This window comes from Pongo pygmaeus, chromosome 9 (assembly GCF_028885625.2).
Source record: "Pongo pygmaeus isolate AG05252 chromosome 9, NHGRI_mPonPyg2-v2.0_pri, whole genome shotgun sequence".
Classification (NCBI taxonomy): Eukaryota; Metazoa; Chordata; class Mammalia; order Primates; family Hominidae; genus Pongo; species Pongo pygmaeus.
Window position 1 is genome coordinate 127,356,735 of NC_072382.2, and position 21,410 is coordinate 127,378,144.

The 21,410-nt window shown below is 39.5% G+C and overlaps 1 protein-coding gene across 4 annotated transcripts in view; it reads left to right on the forward strand.

Moving 5' to 3' along the window:
- Positions 1-20,508, forward strand: part of STT3A (STT3 oligosaccharyltransferase complex catalytic subunit A) — a 28,320-nt gene extending 7,812 nt beyond the window's left edge. For 3 of the 4 annotated variants that reach the window (XM_054437488.2, XM_054437489.2, XM_063671586.1), the window contains exons 4-18: positions 1,404-1,525; positions 1,908-2,053; positions 3,260-3,350; positions 4,730-4,836; positions 5,399-5,563; positions 7,646-7,826; positions 8,932-9,087; positions 10,895-10,986; positions 12,041-12,196; positions 12,445-12,633; positions 13,538-13,654; positions 13,772-13,874; positions 17,823-18,011; positions 19,451-19,566; positions 20,213-20,508. In XM_054437488.2, coding sequence (XP_054293463.1) covers positions 1,404-1,525; positions 1,908-2,053; positions 3,260-3,350; positions 4,730-4,836; positions 5,399-5,563; positions 7,646-7,826; positions 8,932-9,087; positions 10,895-10,986; positions 12,041-12,196; positions 12,445-12,633; positions 13,538-13,654; positions 13,772-13,874; positions 17,823-18,011; positions 19,451-19,566; positions 20,213-20,251 — 1,969 coding nt within the window. In that variant the 3' untranslated portion in view covers positions 20,252-20,508. The other variant, XM_054437491.1, reaches the window with a different exon arrangement.
- The last annotated feature ends 902 nt before the right edge of the window (positions 20,509-21,410 follow it).

Consider the following 21,410-nt stretch of genomic DNA (forward strand, 5'->3'; position numbering starts at 1 on the left):
CCACCTCCTGAGTGGCTGGGACTATAGGTGTGTGCCACCATGCCTGGCTAATTTTTAAAAAATGTTTTGTAGAGGCGGAGTCTCACTGTGTTGCCCAGGCTGGTCTTGAACTGGGCTTAAGCGATCCTCTCGCCTCAGTCTTCCAAAGTGCTGGGCTTACAGGCATGAGCTGCCATGCCTGGCTGTAATCTATATTTTTATGCTACTATATAGGTGACATAAGAAGCATTTTAGATAACCACATGAGTAGACCTTGTTAAAAGTTTAAACACTAATTAAGAAAGTTGTGTTATGAAGTAGGTTAAAATTTTTTCATCCTGCATATGATGGTATACCAACATCTTTAAAGATTCTCATCACTGGAAATTATTCATGTGTTTTTGTGTGCAGTATAGATTTTTAAAAATATGTTCCTGTCACTTGAAAGCCAGAATCTGACCAGGCATGGTGGCTCACGCCTGTAATCCAAGCACTTTGGGAGGCCGGGGCAGGTGGATCACCTGAGGTCAGGAGTTTGAGACCAGCCTGGCCAATATGGTGAAACCCTGACTCTACTAAAAATACAAAAATTAGCTGGGCGTTGTGCTGAGCGCCTGTAATCCCAGTTACTTTCGGAAGGCTGAGGCAGGAGAATGGCTTGAACTCCGTAGGCAGAGGTTGCAGTGAGCCGAGACCGTGCCATTGTGCTCCAGCCTGGGCAACAAGAGCGAAACTCTGTCTCAAAAAAAAAAAAAAAAAAAAAAAGAAAGCCAAAATCTATTGGTGCCCACATCTCAGGGCTTTGTCTTCATGGTGCTTGAATTCTCTGACTGGTCCTAATGCCTACCACATGTCAGCTTGATGAAGTATCCCATTTGATTGCTTTGTTACAATGTTAGGCTCCAGTTTCATTTCCTTTTTATTTATTTATTTTTTTTCTGAGACGGAGTCTTGCTCTGTTGCCCAGGCTGGAGTGCAGTGGCGATCTCGGCTCACTGTAACCTCTGCCTCCCAGGTTCTAGCGATTCTCCTGCCTCAGCCTCCTGAGTAGCTGGGATTACAGGCACATACCACCATGCCCAGCTAATTTTTGTATTTTTAGTAGAGATGGGGTTTCACAATGTTCATCAGGCTGGTCTCGAACTCCTGACCTTGTGATCCACCTGCCTCGGCCTCCCAAAGTGCTGGGATTACAGGCGTGAACCACTGTACCCGGCTCATTTCCTTATGAGAAAAGCAGTGCTTTAGTTGAGACAAGCATGGAGATAGAAGTAAACAGACTTATGGTAGTGTAAAATGATTTTCATGGCATAATATTTGATGTTAAACTGATTTTTCATTGAGTAATGCTGAATTTCTCAATGATGTATCCTGAGGAGCAAAATTCACCACAAATTTACAACAAAGTTTATTTCTTGCTATAGGTACTTTAATTATCGGACTACCAGGTTCCTGGCTGAGGAGGGGTTTTATAAATTCCATAACTGGTTTGATGACCGAGCCTGGTACCCTTTGGGACGAATCATTGGAGGAACAATTTACCCAGGTGAGGAGACCAGATGTGTTTTTTTTAAAAAAAAAACAAAAAACAGAAATGTTTGTATGCTAGAGGACCAGTTTCTTTTATTTCTAATAGCTTTGTCTTGTGACACTTGTAATTTCATCCTGATTACAGGTTCCTAAAAGTGCATCTTATATAAACAGGAGTACATTTGTAGTAGAGTGGGGATGGGTGGTTTTTATACATTCTAGACTTCTGATTGAATCCTTAGGAGAGAAATTTATAGGCTTACTGCAGTTGCTATGTTAGTATTTCTGGTGATTTGTCAAGACTTACATAGTCACTTTATTGTATCTGGGATTTTCCCTTTCTTTTTCCCTTAAGTTCTGGTAAGACAACCTAATGGAGTTTCTTCTTCCTATTACAGGTTTAATGATCACCTCTGCTGCAATCTACCATGTACTCCATTTTTTCCACATCACCATCGACATTCGGAATGTCTGTGTGTTCCTGGCCCCTCTCTTCTCCTCCTTCACCACCATCGTCACGTACCACCTTACCAAAGAGCTCAAGGTGAAGGATTTGGGGTGACAGGAGGCTTGGGAATGAATGTTATTGAGCCTCTCTAATCGATGCTGGAGGGTGGGGGACAGAGCCTTAGAAAGGCAGGGAGCCAGAAGGTGAACACAGCTTTTACTGGGCCAAATTAATTGGGTTCACTCCAATCCCTTTCTGGAATATGTGTTTTTTTTATCATTAGCAACTGTTTGTCCTTATGAGAGTATAGTTGAAAGTGAAATGTAAATTGCTACATAAAGAAAAAAACATTTAAAATGCAAAATGTGAGGTTTGGATTTTGAAGTCCTCACAATGTAAGGGAGAGGAAAAAAAAACGTGAAACATTCCAAAACGGTTAGTTTTTCCTACCAGGAATGTACTCAGCAATTATTTGTTGATTTAAAATTTTTTTTTTTTATTTTAAAATTCTTAAGCCGTTTGGCTTCCGTAGTAGACTCCATAATGCTGACTCTCTTTTTCCAGGTTTCAGCATTGCTGACCTTGGCTCCCTGGGTGCTATTCTTAGTTTGTGCTGTGGTGTTAGAGAGATACCTGAGAGGTGATAAACTAGTAGGGGGTTTGGGAAGCCTGAATTTAGTTTGGAAAACTTTTTCATCCTTCTCCTTGCTGCCCTTTCCCAAATTTGACTCTTTCAACAGACAAGTCTTTACTTTTTTGGAATGTGGCTTATATCTGTTGCTCCTTTCTCCTGAGCTCAAAGGGTGCCTGGTGATATTTAAGCTTTATTGCCTAAGTTCCTGGCATCTTCAGTTTAGGTAGATTATCACTTAGCTTTCTTGGCTTTTTAACTGAAATAATAATTTTCTTCCTTTGATTGTCCTTGCATAGCTTTTAGAGGTGTGACTGGTGTTCCAATGATGTACAGATATTGTTAGGGGTAGAGACTTACAAGCTTGGCGAGATTGGTAGCCAAACAGCTCATTCTGGGACAGTATTGATGTTTGACATCTCACTTGATTTGTCTGTCCTCAGCATATGTGTTCTCAGTGTCAGGTTTGGTGTCATCATGGGGAATTGGTCATGAAGTTTTTAGCTTGCTTGTGCTGTGAGCATTTCTAGCATTTCTAACATCTCACATTTACCTTCAAAATTGTTGGACTGTTTTCTGGGCCCATTATAAACAGAATGGACTAGTGGATCCTCTATTCTTTCTCAGCATTGTATTGGTGTTAATGTCTTATTACCCTTTTTTTCTTACAGGATGCAGGGGCTGGGCTTCTTGCTGCTGCCATGATTGCTGTAGTCCCTGGATATATCTCCCGATCTGTGGCTGGCTCCTATGATAATGAAGGTAAGACTTTTAAAATGCTGAAGAAGATCATCTCACCTTATTATCCAACAGAGCTTCACAAAGTGCAGTCTATGGTTTAGCAATAATAAAAATGGTAACTGGGTGAGAAGGTTAGAAATGGGCAGGAACGGATCTTGGACAAGCTCATGTTCTCTTCCCATCATCCTTTCCAGAAAGGTAGTTGGTAACTTTTCTTACAAGTCTTTGGTTCATCTCTGCACTCATAAAATAGTTAACTGTTGTTTTAACATTATAATCATTTGCTTTATTTTCCTACATAAAGGAAATAGATGTCCTTAAAATTTTAAGGACTTACTGACTTATTTTCAATTCAACATACATTTGTTGAATGTTATTGGGAAAACATAGTATTAAGTGTTAGATAATGAATAAGATTACTTTGTGCATAATTATAAGAAATTAAAGAGATAGATAATGAATAAGGTTATATTGGCCCATCATCTATTAAGGAAGATTAAAATGGACATATAAATATAACTCCAGTGACAGGAGATAGTACTATGTGCCATGATAAAAATTTGAACAGAGTACTTCAGGAATGTAGTGAAAGGAGAGATTTGGGGCTGAGCTTGGTGGCTCACGCCCTGTTATCCAGTACTTTCGGAGGCTGAGGTGGGTGGATCATTTGAGCTCAGGAGTTTCAGACCAGCCTGGGCAACCCTGTTACCATAAGAAATACAAAAATTAGCTGGGCACGGTAGTATGCGCCTGTAGTCCCAGCTACTCTGGAGACTGAAGTGGGAGGATTGCTTGAGCCTGGGAGGTTGAGGCTGCGGTGAGCTGTGATTGCCACTGCACTTCAGCCTAGTAATAGAGCAAGACCCTGTTTTTGTTGTTGTTGTTGTTGTTTTTATTTTTATTTTTTTAAGAGAAAAAAACAAGCAGATTCGGGAATCAAGGAAGGCTTTGTAGAAGTGGTTGAAGGTCAACTGGGTCCTGAAGTTGGGACTTCATTAGGCAGATATCAAGGAAAGGGGCAATTGGGGCATGAGTATCACATGTTAAGACGTAGAGGCAGGATGATGAATGATAGTATAAGATGTCTTTAGAACTATACTAGCAGGATGTTTAGTGCTTGGAAAGAATGATAATAATGGCCAATATTTACTTAATGTTTATTATATGCTAGGTACTCTTCTAAGTGCTTTACAGGCATTAATTATATTTGTTTTCAGAACACTTTTATGAAGTAGATACTATTACTTCTTATATGAAACTGAAACAAAAGGAAGTAAATAATTTGCCTAAAATTACACTATTACTTGGTAATAGATCCAGGCAGTCTGTTCCAGAACAGTATTCTTAATGACTATACTAGCCTGGCCTCCTGTTGAATTTTTGGTGTGTCCTTTCTGCAGGGATTGCCATCTTTTGCATGCTGCTCACCTACTACATGTGGATCAAGGCAGTAAAGACTGGTTCCATCTGTTGGGCAGCTAAGTGTGCCCTTGCTTATTTCTACATGGTAACTTTTTCTACAAGTTTTTAATTTTTAAAGTTCTCTAAATACTGTATTTCCTGTGGGTACTTATTGTTTGACCAACTTTGTTTTCTGGTAGGTTCCCCTAAATTTTTTTCTTTTCCAGTATATTTTTTCTGTTCATACTTACGTATACATGTAGACTTCCTTCATTGCTTCTACTTGCTCACATATCCCTAAATCCTCTGTATGACCTTACAGTAGATTGCATTTAGATTAATTCTGAGGCTTGAGTCCCTCTCGTTATGTGATCATGACATCAGCAACCATAAGGGAGCAGGGGATTGAGTTACAGTGATGGGTTTGAACTTTATTTTATATTTTCTTTTTAAAAATTTATTTTATTTTGTGTGACCTGTACATGTAAGGACTTGATTTTCCTGTTAAAAAAAAATCAGTTATTTGAACTCTTTAAGCCATTTGGCATAAATAAAGTTATAGTTACTATAAGTGTTCTTTAAAAAGTCACAGGTGATATCCTACAATATAGTGGTGGTGGTCTGAGGAGGCATACTCAGAGGAACTGTTTTTTTCTGTTCCATCATAGGTCTCGTCATGGGGAGGTTATGTGTTCCTGATCAACTTGATTCCTCTCCACGTCCTGGTGCTGATGCTCACAGGCCGTTTCTCTCACCGGATCTACGTGGCCTACTGCACTGTTTACTGCCTGGGCACTATACTTTCTATGCAGATCTCCTTTGTGGGCTTCCAGGTGAGCTGTACTGTTTACTGCCTGGGCACTATACTTTCTATGCAGATCTCCTTTGTGGGCTTCCAGGTGAGCTGTACAGTTTACTGCCTGGGCACTATACTTTCTGTGCAGATCTCCTTTGTGGGCTTCCAGGTGAGCTGTACTGTTTACTGCCTGGGCACTATACTTTCTGTGCAGATCTCCTTTGTGGGCTTCCAGGTGAGCTGTACTGTTTACTGCCTGGGCACTATACTTTCTGTGCAGATCTCCTTTGTGGGCTTCCAGGTGAGCTGTACTGTTTACTGCCTGGGCACTATACTTTCTATGCAGATCTCCTTTGTGGGCTTCCAGGTGAGCTGTACTGTTTACTGCCTGGGCACTATACTTTCTATGCAGATCTCCTTTGTGGGCTTCCAGGTGAGCTGTACTGTTTACTGCCTGGGCACTATACTTTCTATGCAGATCTCCTTGACTCAGTAGGGTTTTCAGCTTCTACTTTTTCTATGCAGCCCCAACTAGACTGATTTATCTTAGATTCTGTTAAGAAGAGTACGACTTATTCACAGCTTTTTTATTGAATTACTTGTGTGAATTGAAGCAACAGAATTACTGGTCATTAAAGTTTGCATCCAGGAGTGTGCTAATATTTGCTCCGTGAAGTTTGAATTTCATGGCTCTTACTTTGGCTTTACGTTTGTGGGAAGGGGAGGGATATTTAGTTGAGTTGAGTTTAGATGAGTGATCAAAGTTAAAATTTCCAGTCCTTTTAATACAGATGACCCCATGTAGTAGCAGAGATTCCTGATCTTAATGGCATCTAATTGTAAGTGCTTCAGGAAGTAAAGCACAAACCTTTAACCACATTGCTCCACAGGGTTAACAGAGAACTGTTAAATCAAAGAATAATGTGGTATGTTTGATTTCTCATGTGAAATTATCATGAAAGTGCAAACCTTATCTAGAGGTCAACAAGTATTTCTTTACTGATCACCTACTGCAGATTGTCCCCAACTTATGAAGTGTGACTTAGGATATTTTGGCTTTAGAATGGTGTGAAAGTGATCTGCATTGAGTAGAAACCGTACTTCCAGTACCCATACAAGCATTCTGTTTTTCACTTTCAGTACAGTAGTCAATAAATTACATGAGATTCTCAACACTTTATTATAAAATAGGCTTTGTGTTAGATGATTTTGCCCAACTGTAGGCTAATGTTAAATGTTCTGAGCATGTTTAAGGTAGTCTACGCTATGCTGTGATGTTCCATAGGCTAGGTGTATTAAATGCATTTTCTACTTAAGATATTTTCAACTTAAAATGGGTTTATGGGGATGTAACCCAATCATAAGTTGAAAAGCATTTGTATATGCAGTTTGCTAATCACTTGAAAATGTAAAAAGGATAAAAATACGGTCATAGTGCTTAAGGAAGTTTTGGTCTTCTTGCAGGGAAAGAAATACAGGTAGCTGTCTATATCCGATAGGCTACAGTTCTGGAAGTGTGGTTCTTGAATCATCATCACCAGCAGCAGCAGCTAGGAACTTGTTAGAAATAAATGCAAATTCTAGAGCCCCAACACAGACCTACTGAATCAGAAACTCTGGAGGTGGGGCTCAGCAATCTGTGTTTTAACACTTCTACCCGCTTGGTGATTATGATGCCCACTAACATTTGAGAACCACCAATCTAAGGCAAAGAATGATTAAGTGCTAGAAGAGGACTAATGTGATATGGAACATAGAGAGGAGTGACTGATTTCAGTTTGGCAGATTAGGAAGAGATGATATTTGAGTTGGACCTTGAATAATGAGAATTTTAGTGGATGGGAATTTGGGGAAAATTACAGTCTAGGCTAAGGATATAACCTGAGCAAAAGCCACAGATGTGATAATGATAGTGTATCTTATGCTTTAGCGGGCTGCAAATATTCTGTAGAAAATATGGCTGGTGAATTAAACCCTTCACTAGATTGGCCCTGATTCCTTCGGGGCCTCAGAACTCATTTGACCGTTTGGTTTGAACTAGATAAGAATAATGCAGGCCTGCACTGGACTTACTCATTTTTTTTCCTTAGTATTAACATGCATATCCTTTTACCTACAGCCTGTCCTTTCATCAGAGCACATGGCAGCCTTTGGGGTCTTTGGTCTCTGCCAGATCCATGCCTTTGTGGATTATCTGCGCAGCAAGTTGAATCCACAACAATTTGAAGTTCTTTTCCGGAGCGTCATCTCTCTGGTAGGCTTTGTCCTTCTCACCGTGGGAGCTCTCCTCATGCTGACAGGTAGGGAAGGCTCACAGCTTGTTTTTTTTAAGATGGAGTTTCGCTCTTGTTGCCCAGGCTGGAGTGCAGTGGCACGATCTTGGCTCACTGCAACCTCCACCTCCCAGGTTCAAGCGATTCTCCTGCCTCAGCCTCCTGAGTAGCTGGGATTACAGGCGCCCGCCACCACACCCGGCCAATTTTGTATTTTTAGTAGAGATGGGGTTTCTCCATGTTTGTCAGGCTGGTCTCAAACTCCCGACCTCAGGTGATCCGCCCGCCTCGGCCTCCCAAATTGCTGGGATTACAGGCGTGAGCCACCGCACCCAGTCAGGCTCAGAGCTTTTACTATTAAATGCAGATGGGTACAGACATAGAATAAACTCCAAAAGACAGGGTATTTTCTGAACACAAAAGATTATTTTTTTCTTATTTCTTTTTTCATCAGAAGCATGTACAATCCCACAATTTTACATTCAATCCACTTTTCAGCCCAGTGTTTGGATTCAGCATAGCAGAAAATGTCTTGTTGGAGCTGCTCTTAATCATACCTGGTGAAAGGACTATATCCTACCTTGCGAATCTTTCTCCTTTTTCTTTCTTTTTTTTCTTTCCTATTGATCGGGTGGGAGAAGTCATTATATTGCTTACCATACCCTCCAAGGTGGCACTCATCTAATCCCATGGAAACTAAATCATGGCTGTTTAGTTGGTTGGAAAGCCAAATTTTCCTTCTTTTTCCCTACTTTGATTTCTCAGAGATGAATTTGATTTCTATTGACTAATTCAGAGCAGGACTCGAGGATATAGTTGATTTAATCTCTACAGTTGGCCTTGGTTTGACCAAATTTGGCCTAAAACCCTTTCAGGTAGCATTTCTGCCTCTATTCTTCTCTCCAAGTTTATATACAGCCTGGCTTTATTCTTCTGGCAATGCTGACAAAAGTACTCTCAGGTTTGAAAGAAAGGAAGGAGTGAAACTCTCTAAGTATTGGTGGCAATTAAGCAAAAACCTAATCCTTCTCTGTCACTGAGAATCTTATTAAAATGGGAAGTTGTGATTAATTTGGATCAGATGTTTGTTTGACTAGTGTGTGTGGAATATTTATTGCCTCTTTGCTGCTAGGAAAAATATCTCCCTGGACGGGGCGTTTCTACTCACTGCTGGATCCTTCTTATGCCAAGAACAACATCCCCATCATTGCTTCTGTGTCTGAGCATCAGCCCACAACCTGGTCCTCATACTATTTTGACCTGCAGCTCCTCGTCTTCATGTTTCCAGGTATGTGGCCTTGTGTTCTGAAATGGCCTTGTTCATAAGAACCACAATTTGATTCCAAATTTGCAAGCTACCCTCATTCGTGTTTTGTTTTTCTTTGCCTGTTTATGTTGTGTAATACAGAGGACGGCTAAGCAAATTTTCTCATGTATGAAGCTGAGCAGAAGTCAGAAGTTCAACAATTGTAGATATTGGCAAGTTCAGCCTCACAGTTTTCTGTTCATTTGTCATTTGTGTTATAAGTTAAAATTTAATCGTAATTTTTACTCCGGTTTTGTTTTGTTTTGTTTGAGTACTTCTATCATACTCCTTCCCCTTTACCCTTGTTTTTCCTCTTGGCAGTATTGAAGTCCCATAATGAGTACTGCTGATTGTAAAGCCTCATCAATCTCTTATCTTCTGGCCAATCCAGATGTGTTTTAGAATTTACCAGTGGTAGTGGTCTTTTTCTCTTAAAAAATAACTTTTACCTTTTTTTTTTTTTTGAGATAGAGTCTTGCTCTGTTGCCTAGGCTGGAGGGCAGTGGTACAATCTCAGCTTACTGCAGCCTCTGCCTCCTGGGCTCAAGCCATCCTTCCACCTCACCCTCCTGAGTAGCTGGGACTATAGGTGCATGCCACCATGCCTGGCTAGTTTTTGTATATTTTTTGTAGAGATGCGGTTTTGCCATGTTGCCCAGGCTGGTCTTGAACTCATGGGCTCAAGCAATCTGCTCACCTTGGCCTCCCATAGTGCTGGGATTACAGGCGTGAGCCACTGTGCCTGGCCAACTTTTACTTTTTTCTTACTGTGAAAGTAATTTGTGTATTGTAAAAATATATATAAATAAATAGAAAAAGATGCTGGGCACAATGGCTCATGCCTATAATCCTAGCCAGTTAGGAGGCTGAGGTGAGAAGATCACTTAAGGTCAGGAATTTGAGATCAACCTGGGCAACACAGTGAGACCCACGTCTAAAAAAATAACAGGCCTGGAGTTGTAGTTCACATCAGTAATCCCAGCACTTTGGGAGGATGAGGTGGGAGGATTGCTTGAGGCGAGGAGTTCAAGAACAGCCTGGGCAATATAGCGAGACCCCTGTCTCTACTTAAAAAAAAAAAAAACATAATGCGTGCACACACCCATACCCACACACACACACATACACACATATAAAATAAATAAAATTAGCTGGGCATGGTAGTGTGCACCGTTAGTCCCAGCTACTTTGGAAGGCTGAGGTGGAAGGATTACTTGAGCCCAGGAGTTTGAGACCAGCCTCGGTTATACAGCAAGACCCCCATCTCAAAAAACGTAAATATTCAGGAGTTCTCACTACCCATCTCTAGCCACAGTTAACATTTTGATGTATATTTATCAAATAAGAGTGAGATCATAGTTTTTTCCCTGATTTTTTTCACTTCATAAAGAATCAAATTTCTCTGTTACTTAGTATTATTTTATAGAAATACTTAAAATGTATCATTTACTAGTTTTTTTAAGTACAGAGATGTATCAAGATGTGTAAGAAGGCAAGTAGTCCATAATCTCATGCAGCAATATTTTAATATATTCCATTTTATAAATGTACTATAATTAGCTCCTTGTTTTTGGACATTTGGGTTGTTTCTGATTTTTTTGCTACTTTAAAGTGTGCTGTAGTAAACATCTTTGCATGTTTCTATGATTGTTTTTTTAGGATAAATTCCTGGAAGTGGAATTGCTGGGTTAAATGTGTGCAATCATCCAGTCATATAATGAAGACACTTTACCTTGTAGGTTTCAACCTACAGGACTCAGCTGCTTATTTCTCCTTCCCTCTTTTGTAGTTGGCCTCTATTACTGCTTTAGCAACCTGTCTGATGCCCGGATTTTTATCATCATGTATGGTGTGACCAGCATGTACTTTTCAGCTGTAATGGTGAGGATGCCCTCAGTCTGGTAGACTTTTTCACTCTAACTCTGAGGTGCTTTTTTATCTGCCTGGCGGAATTCAGAAAGTACTGATGATTGTGCACATGCGTCCCTCTGAGCATTTGAGGGAATGAGTTGTAAGTTGTTGATCCTTTCCAGGAACGTAAGGGACACTCATACATTCTAGTTGTGGGGTCCAACTTTCTTGGATTCATAACTTTATTGTAGAAGCGTTTTTGCGCTTTGTTAGATAATATGACCCTGGGTGTCTTAAAACGGGAGGTGATATTTTTTCTTGAAGGCGTGGGAGTATTACCCAGTGCTAGATTGTTAGAGGAGGGATTTGATTTTTTTTTTTTTTTTTTTGAGACAGAGTTTCACTCTTGTTGCCCAGGCTGGAGAGCAGTGGCATGGTCTCGGCTTACTGCAACCTCCGCCTCCTGGGTTCAAGCGATTCTCCTGCCTCAGCCTCCCGAGTAGCTGGGATTACTGGCATGCACCACCACACCCAGCTAATTTTGTATTTTTAGTAGAGATGGGGTTTCTCCATGTTCGTCAGGCTGATCTTGAACTCCCGACCTCAGGTGATCCACCCACCTTGGCCTCCCAAAGTGCTGGGATTACAGGCGTGAGCCACTGAGAATACACACATTCTCTTATATACTTTAAATCATCTCTAGATTGTAATACTAATAACTAATACTAGGTAAATGGTTGTTAATACTGTATTCTTTAGGGAACAATGACAAAAAAGAGAGGAGAGATTTTATATATTGTAGTAAAATAGTGTTTCTCATACTTTTTTGGTCTCAAACCACAGTTATGAAATATATTTTATATCATTATTCAAGACACACATACATATGTACATGCATATAATTGAAACAAAGTTTAAGAAATACATACTTCTACTGCAACTGTTTCAAGTATTTTCTCTTTCACTTTTTATGGAAGTCATGTTTGATGAAAACCCCTAAATTGATGTCTTGATCTACTAATAGGCTGAAATCTGTAAATTGTGGAACACTGATTAGACTGATTATGCTTCCTGTCTCTGTTAGGTGCGTCTAATGCTAGTGTTGGCACCTGTTATGTGCATTCTCTCTGGCATTGGAGTCTCCCAGGTGCTGTCCACATACATGAAGAATCTGGACATAAGTCGTCCAGACAAGAAGAGCAAGAAGCAACAGGATTCCACCTACCCTATTAAGAATGAAGTGAGAAGCAATGTTAAGAGTAGACTTGGGAGACTCTGTGTGTGTGTGTGTGTGTGTATGTGTGTATGTGGGCAGCGGGGCCAGGGGAGGAGTAAAGTAGAGCACTGTCCTAGGTGGTCAGAATTAACTCATATAGCCTCTGACTTATTTTGATCAATCTCATCTATATGAATGTGTCTAAGAAGTTGTCCTGTGTTGTGTGAATTTAGTTTGGTTAACTACACAATTAACTCTTTTTCCTTGTTTAGGTGGCAAGTGGGATGATACTGGTCATGGCTTTCTTTCTCATCACCTACACCTTTCATTCAACCTGGGTGACCAGTGAGGCCTACTCTTCTCCATCCATTGTACTATCTGCCCGTGGTGGGGATGGCAGTAGGATCATATTTGATGACTTCCGAGAAGCATATTATTGGCTTCGTCACAATACTCCAGAGGTGAAGATTTGGGAGGGGTGGGAATTGTGGGTTAGGGGCAAAGGGGGAGACATTTGATGTTACAGTGAATCATACAGCTTTTAGATGGGTGGAAACCTTGGTGAAATTGGAACTTTGCAACTCTAGTCTTGAATGAGCCTTAAATGTGAACCTCCATTCAATTCAGGGATCTTTTGTAGTTACTCTTACTAGTAATTATCTAGACTTTGCATGGACACTTTTATTGATATGATGATTTTAACATGAGGTAGAACATCCCAGTTATAAAAGAAAAAAGTTATAGATAAATAATACATGTTCACTTTAGAAAAATCAGAAAATTGAATCAAGAAGAAAGATATAAATCTTGTGTAAAGTGATCACCTTATGATAACTGCTTTTAACATTTTAATTTATATCTTTTGAGAATCTGAAGTGATTTCCTTTATAATAACTATTAGGAATATCATTTCTGAGACAATTTGTTAGGAATAAAACTTTTAAGAGTCTCTTAATTCTTGTCCATTGTATCCTGTGATTTGAGTTTCCACCCCATCTTTATAATAAGTGATTTTTGCAATTCTGTTAAAAGGTTATTAAGAAAATTGTCTAATGACACTAGGCTATTGATGTGGCTACACTGCACAGTCTCCCACACCTCCTACCCCATTATGTTTGTATAAAGTGACCTGGGATGAAGTGTTGGGAATGTTGGTTTGTTATTTGTGCTGAGATTTTATAATTGTATATAAATGGAAGACCAGGTTCCAGGATTTATTTTCTGGTTTGACATGCATTACTTTGTGAAGAAATTGATTAGTTAGCCAGGTGTCACTTCTGTCAGACCAAAGATGCCTTCTCTGTTGCATTTGATTTTTAGAGACAGTGAGAAGCTTGTTATTTCCATTTCCCATTCTACTTTCAGGATGCGAAGGTCATGTCCTGGTGGGATTATGGCTATCAGATTACAGCTATGGCAAACCGAACAATTTTAGTGGACAATAACACATGGAATAATACCCATATTTCTCGAGTAGGTCAGGTAAGATAAAGGGATCTTTGAGTGTTTGGTGTACGAGGTCTAGTGGGAAATGTGTCTGCATGAGGGGATCATATGACTTGGGATTTTGCTCTGAGAATTGTACATTTGTTTTTCCAGGCAATGGCGTCCACAGAGGAAAAAGCCTATGAGATCATGAGGGAGCTTGATGTCAGCTATGTGCTGGTCATTTTTGGAGGCCTCACTGGGTATTCCTCTGATGGTAATATACTTGATTCTGTTTCTAGCCGCAGGACATAGATTCTAAGAAAACTAGATGAATATCCTAGTTTTCTGTACTTTTACTAATATGTTACTAAGATATTTTTCTTTCATGGGAAGTTCCTAAGTATTTGCAACTTGAGGTTTGGGTATTTTGATTTTTTTCTTTTTGTAACAAGAGGACATAAATGTAAACAATTCTTGTGTAGGTACAGCATGCTATATGATTGTCTAAGGCATAGAAGTAGTTCCACAACCAGTAATAAAACCAAGCTGAACATAAGGCTCATGACGATGAACTTAAGAATTAGCATTTTTTTAGTGGTTTTAAGCCATATGATCATTGACCAGCTTAGAAATGTTTTATATGGCCCAACAGCGTGTAAAAAAAGAGAACATTTTATATATATATAAAATATATATAAATAAAAGTATGTGTAAAATGGAGGTTACCATGTGCCCTAAGATTATTGGCACAAAGATTTTTAGAAGAAACATCCAAATATAGTTATCTGCCTTAAAAGTTAATGTAATGCCTGTTTATACTTTAAAAAGTTAAGCAGTTCACAGCTGGGTGTGGTGGCTCACACCTGTAATCCCAGCACTTTGGGAGGCCGAGGCGGGCGGATCACTTGAGGTCAGGAGTTCACAACCAGCCTGGGCAACATAGTGAAACCTTGTCTCTACAAAAATTAGCCAGGCGTGGTGGCACATGCCTGTAGTCTTAGTTACTCAGGAGGCTGAGGCAGGAGAATCTCTTGAACTCGGGAGGGAGAGGTTGCAGTGCGCTGAGATTGCGCCATTGGACTCCAGTCTGGGCAGCAGAGTGAAACTGTTTCAAAAAAAAAGTTAAACAGTTCTGAAGGTTTATAATAAAAAGTGATAGTTCACTGCCTGAAAATCTAAGCCCCCTTAACATCAATCCCCAGAAGCAATTATTCCTGCAGCTATTTCTTCTGGTACTTACATGCATATTTCTAAATACTGTGTGTACAGTTTCCCCTCCATATCCGTGGGTTCTGCATCTGTGGGTTCAACCAACCACAGATGGAAAATATTTGTGAAAAAAATCATAATACAACAATAAAAATCATACAAATAAAAAATACAGTATAACAACTATTTACATAGCATCTACACTGTATTAGGTAGTATAGGTAATCTAGACATGATTTAAAGTATATGGACAGATGTGCATAGGTTATATACAAATACTATACCATTTTATATAAGGGACTTGAGCATTTGTGAATTTTGATATTCTGGTGGGAGGGGATATATAAGTTAGACTTTTTATTTTTTAAAGAAGGTACTATGATAACCATTAAAAAACAATGCAGAGGCCGGGTGCGATGGCTCATGCCTGTAATCCCAGCACTTTGGGAAGACTCTTGAGGTCAGGAGTTTGAGACCAGCCTGCCCAACATGATGAAACCCCGTCTCTACTAAAAAAATACAAAAATTAGCCACGTGTGGTGGCACATACCTGTAATCTCAGCTACTTGGGAGGCTGAGGCCAGATAATCACTTGAACCCGAGCAGCAGAGGTTGCAGTGAGTTGAGATGGCGCCACTGCACTCCAGCCTGGGTGACAGAGCAAGATTCCATCTCAAAAAAAAAGAAAAAGAAAAAGAAAAATGCAAAACACTGTTACTGTCTAGATCCATGAAAACATGTATGTGAAGATCATAAAAGAAGATAGTGTAGTTGTCCCTCTGTATCCATGGAGGATTGTTTCCGGGACACCCCCACCCCTACCCCCACCCCTCACCAGGATACCAGAATTTGTGGATGCTCAAGTCCCTTATATAAAATGGTTTAGTATTTGTATATAATATACACACATTCTCTTATATACTTTAAATCATCTCTAGATTGTAATACTAATCCCTAATACTAGGTAAATGGTTGTTAATACTGTATTGTTTAGGTAACAATGACAAGAAAAAAGTCTATCCATCTTCATTACAGATGCAGTCATCTTTTTTTTGTTTTGTGAATATTTTTGATTAGAGGTTTGTTGAATTTATGGATGTCAAACCCACAGATATGGAAGGCCAACTGTTTTGTTAATTTGTTACACTGAATTTATTTTTCAAGGTCTAATTATTAATTGGGCTTTACTAATAGGAGTTCTGTAACATTTGAGAGGCATAATAAAAATAAAAAAAGTTGGGCCTGGCCCAGCTTCTTTTTTTGTAGACAACCATATCTTTTGAATAATGGGCTGTCCTTGATGCAGTTCCTATCATCATCATCATTATTGTTTTTGAGACAGAGTTTCACTTTGTCACCCAGGCTGGAGATCAGTGGCACGTTGTCTGCTCACTGCAGCCTCTGCTTCCCATGCTCAAGTGATCTTCCCACCTCAGCCTCCTGAGTAGCTGGGACTACAGGCACACACCACCATGCCCGGCCAATTTTTATACTTTTTGTAGAGATTGGGTTTTGCCACATTGCCCAGGCTGTTCTTGAACTCCTGTGCTCAAGTGATCCGCCCATCTCAGCCTCCCAAAGTGCTAGGATTACAGGTGTGAGCCATCACACCCAGCCATTCCTATTATTTTCACTCTTCCATTCATAGAGCTTATGAGGTTTTTGTTTCAGACATACTTGCCAGGCGGCTACAATACTATTGTTCTATGATAGCTGAGCTGATGTTCTGGGGGTTTATTTTTGTTCCTGTTTCTGGCACTATGATCTAGGCAAGTCTTTGTGCCTCAGTTTCTCCATTTGTAATATGAAGATAAGAATGCAGACACTGAACGAAGATAGTAATATTATTCATTGGATGTTTACCATGTGACAAACAACTTACTAAATGCTTTACATGTTGTTACTCATAATAGCCCTATTGTTGTAGATACTCATATTTTTCTAATTTGACAGATGAGAAAACTGAAGCACAGAGAGGTTAAATAACTTGCCCAAGGTCACCCAGCTAGAATTGGCAGTGCTGGAATTCAAACTTAGGCAGTTTGGATTCAGAGTCTGTTCTTAACCACCGTGATATCCCCTCGAACGCTTTGCAGTAGTGCAATAGGAATCTTATCTTTTTTTATGCATTAGAAATATTTTTAATACTAACCATCCAGTGAAACATGTAGCAACTGATTTCCCTAAAGCGTGTGCAAGCAATACAGTAAATGATGAACCCTAAAAGAGATATCATGAGTTGATGGTAGTGTCAATATTTATTAAGCATGGGAGTGTGTTTGACACAGAAATGTTGACTTCTCATATACATGCTTTGGAGGTCTATAATTTTGCAGCTGTTGGTCAAGAATGAAAACACTCATGTCTTGTCTACCTTTTTGGTAAAGCTACTACTCTTTAGATCAGTCGTGCCCACTGTCTAATAGAAATAATGGGAACCACATTATCATTTTAAACTTTATATTAGTCACATCAAACTAAGTATAAAGAAACAGGTGAAAGTAATTTTAATAATTTTATTTAACTGAATATTCATATCAAAACATTATTATTTAATTTAACATGTAACCAGTATACCCCCTTTTGGGGTTGGTTTTTTTTACTAACTTTTCAAAATCTAATGTGTATTTCATACTTACCTAGTGTGTATTTTATACTTACAGTACATCTTAATTTGGACTAGCCACATTTCAGCTGCTCAGCAGCTATATATAGCTAATTGCTGCTATATTTGATAGCCTAGCCCTAGCTAATCTATAGGACCAATTTCAGTTGTGGCTTAAGTCTGGACTAGTAGCATAGGATTTCAGGAGTATAATAATTTCTCAGAAAAGTTGTATATTTTGATGAAAAATGCTTTGCCCGTATGTTGTCCTCACTATTTTTACAAATTAGAGTTAAATGATACCAATCCCCATTAAAAAAATGTTGAGGAATTTTCTTAGAAATACTAACCTGCTTTAACTCCACCAACCTTTGTGATGCAGCAGTTCTTTTTTTTTTTTTCTCCTAGATATCAACAAGTTTCTTTGGATGGTCCGGATTGGAGGGAGCACAGATACAGGCAAACATATCAAGGAGAATGACTATTATACTCCAACTGGGGAGTTCCGTGTGGACCGTGAAGGTTCTCCAGTGCTGCTCAACTGCCTCATGTACAAGATGTGTTACTATCGCTTTGGACAGGTTTACACAGAAGCCAGTGAGTGATTTATAATAATATTAATAACAGTAGTAATAATAGTGATTACTAATACACAGTATTTTCCATATGCCAAGCACTAGTAAGTGCTTTGTGTCTGTTAACTCATTTAATCCTCACAGCAACCCAAAAGGCATATACTGATATTATTGTCATATTATCTTTATTTTTGTTGTTTGTATATTTTTTTGAGACAGGGTTTTTGCTCTGACACCCAGGCTGGAGTGCAGTGGTGCAATCATGGGTCACTGCAGCCTTGATTTCCTGGGCTGAAGGAGTCCTCCTGCTTCAGCCTCTTGAGTAGCTGGGACTAAGGTGCACACCACAATGCCTGGCTGTTTTTAAACTTGCTGTAGAGATGAGGTCTCACTATGTTGCCTGGGCTGGTCTGGAACTCCTGAGCTCAAGCAATCTTCTTGTCATGGCCTCCTGAAGTACTGGGATTACAGACCTGAGCTACTGCACCTAGCTGTTGTTATTTTTGTTTTGTTTTGAGATGAAGTCTTGTTCTGTTACCCAGGCTGGAGTGCAGTGGCATGATCTCGGCTCACTGCAACCTCCACCTCCCAGGTTCAAGCGATTCTCCTGCCTCAGCCTCCTGAGTAGCTAGAATTACAGGTGCACTCTACCATCCCCGGCTAATTTTTTTTTTTTTTTTTGTATTTTTAGTAGAGACATTGTTTCACTATGTTGGCCAGGCTGGTCTCAAACTCCTGACCTCAAGTAATCCACCCACCTCGGCCTCCCAAAGTGCTGGGATTACAGGCATGAGTCACCACACCCAGCCTGTTATTTTATATATGAGGAAATTGAGGTACAAATAGGTTATTTAACTGCCTAGTGTCATATAACTAATGACAGAGTCAGGATTCAAACTGACAAAGACAGGCTCCAAATTCTGTGCTTTTGACCATTACTTTTTAGTGTCCTTAAGGGTATTACAGTGAAGACAGGAACAAAAGGGTAAGAAAGTGACTTTTCGTATCTTCTGATGACTACATTGAGAGTTATTTGATTAGGTTAAGTCTGTCCTTCTGACTTCAATTTCTTGGTTCTGTACTAGGGAGAATTTCTGACATGAATGCAGGTCTTTGACTTCTGGTAGGCTTTTTTCTCTGATCCATGCAAGGGTTGCTAGTGTATTAGAGGCTCTGAATGACAATCCTCAGGAATAGAGGGCCTTGGAAGTCGGCTCCCTATGTCTGTCTCATCAGAGATAAGACATTGACTGGCAAGCATCATCTTGCATAGAACTTAAGTTAGGTTAACACTTGATTTGCCCTTACTACCTCATGCCCTTTTTTGCAGGCTCTACTCTCACCAAATTGCAGGCTGAGGAATAATCATTCAGTTAGCAGATGGTTTACTGAATCCATATACTGTCTCTCTAGGAAATTAGCACTGTAGAAAGAAGTATGTTCTTTTTCATCCCTCTCTAGAGCGTCCTCCAGGCTTTGACCGTGTCCGAAATGCTGAGATTGGGAATAAAGACTTTGAGCTTGATGTCCTGGAGGAAGCGTATACCACAGAACATTGGCTGGTCAGGATATACAAGGTAAGCAGATGCCGTACGTCTCAGAAAGCAACTTTTATTTTTGCAGATTGGTTTCAGTGCTTGTAAAATGGGCCACATATTTCTCAAATAGGGAAATTTCTCATGACACCTGTGTTTGAAAAGTAGCTTGCAAACTCACTGAAAATTTTACTTTTTCTTTTAGATTGTTCTTAGAGAGTAGATGATCCCAGTCTGCCATCATTTTGGCAGTTGTTGCAGTGATACTTTTCCAGCTGGGGCTTGACTCAACCAGTTTCTGTGATTATCAGGCTCACGGGTGGGGAGAGTGCAGGAAATAGAGAAAAAGTTCATGTTTATATTTAACTACATTTTCTTCTCTCCCTGAAGAACTTAAGGTATATAGAGTCACATAAAACCACATAGGAGTATATCTCTCATATAAGAAAAGATTGAGAACCCTTGATCTATGTGGAGGGTAGATCAGTAATATTGCTCCTCACAGAGGTATTCCAAAAGGCTAAGCAGAGAGAATCTAGTCTCTAATCAGTGCTTGTGTATTCACAGCCCTAAACCAGGCTGCAGAACCCAACATAATCCTGCCCACTCTAGGTGAATCCATTTTAGTAGAAAATTTCTCCAAAGTTGATCTGATTGTAAATATTAAACTGACATCTTTATGTTGCAGGTAAAGGACCTGGATAATCGAGGCTTGTCAAGGACATAAATGTCACGTCCAGCTCTGATATGCTTCGCACTGAGCACATCACATTTAGGACGTTGAAGATTTTTTTTTTTTTTTTTTTTTTTTAAATATGCAGTTTGTAAGAACAAAACTGGATGGCATCAGAATTGTCTGGAAGTTTTGTCTTGGGCAGTATGGGCTGGGCCAAATGAAATGATTTTTATAATTCTAAACAGGTTACCAAATGAAATGTCATGGCTTTACTTTGGTCAATTAAAGGGGGGAATTTTTTTTAAAAATGTGCCTTATTTGTTTTGACTTATAACTGATTTGAGGGAGGCAAAAGCTATGCTAGGCTGCCAAAAGGACATAAGCAGACCTTGTCCATTCTCTTAGCTCCCTAAATTAGCCAAATAGAGACTTCTTTCTCAAATCAGGAAAACTATCAAAGACCAATTCAGATCCTACATTTACAGACAGTTTTGTCATACTCTTTGCATTGCAGCACCTAGTACAATTCCTTGGAAACAGCGTGACTCAATAAATTTTTATTGAATGAATAAATGTGGGACCAGAAGAGTACTAGAAGAGTGCCTTTCTGGGCTACTGTGTCTCTGTTCTCAATGTCTCTTACCCTTAGACGCACTTTGACTTTATAAATCAGCAGTTTTGAAGACTCAAGACAAACAGTGAAATTATTGGTTTATCAATGGAGAGGAAGAAACTCTTCCAGCATTACATATAGAGCTTGATGGTCAGTAGGTGTTTTTGAATCAGCTTAAATATAATCATACATACCGATTTGAAATGGAGCTTTTCAGTACTCTCACTTGCTCATGACACAGGAATGACCCTTTACTCAAAACTCTTGTGGTTATTCAAAGGTGAGCTTCTTTTTCCCTTAGTCTTAGCCTATGTGTTGCTATTGTATATTGCTAACAAGTTTAACTACCTAATTTTGAAGCTCTTTCCAAATAAGATACGAATTAAAAGGGGAAGCATTGCCAGTAACAGGTCCCTAGAGAGTAGTGCCAGCCTGCCTGCAAGAAAAGAGAGGAGAAACTTCTTAAAAAGTTTTAAGCCTGGGCAACATAAGGAGATTGTTTCTATGAAAAATAAAAATTAGCCAGGTATGGTGGTGTACACCTGTAGTCCCAGCTACTCGGGAAGATGAGATTGGAGGATCACTTGGGCCTGGGAT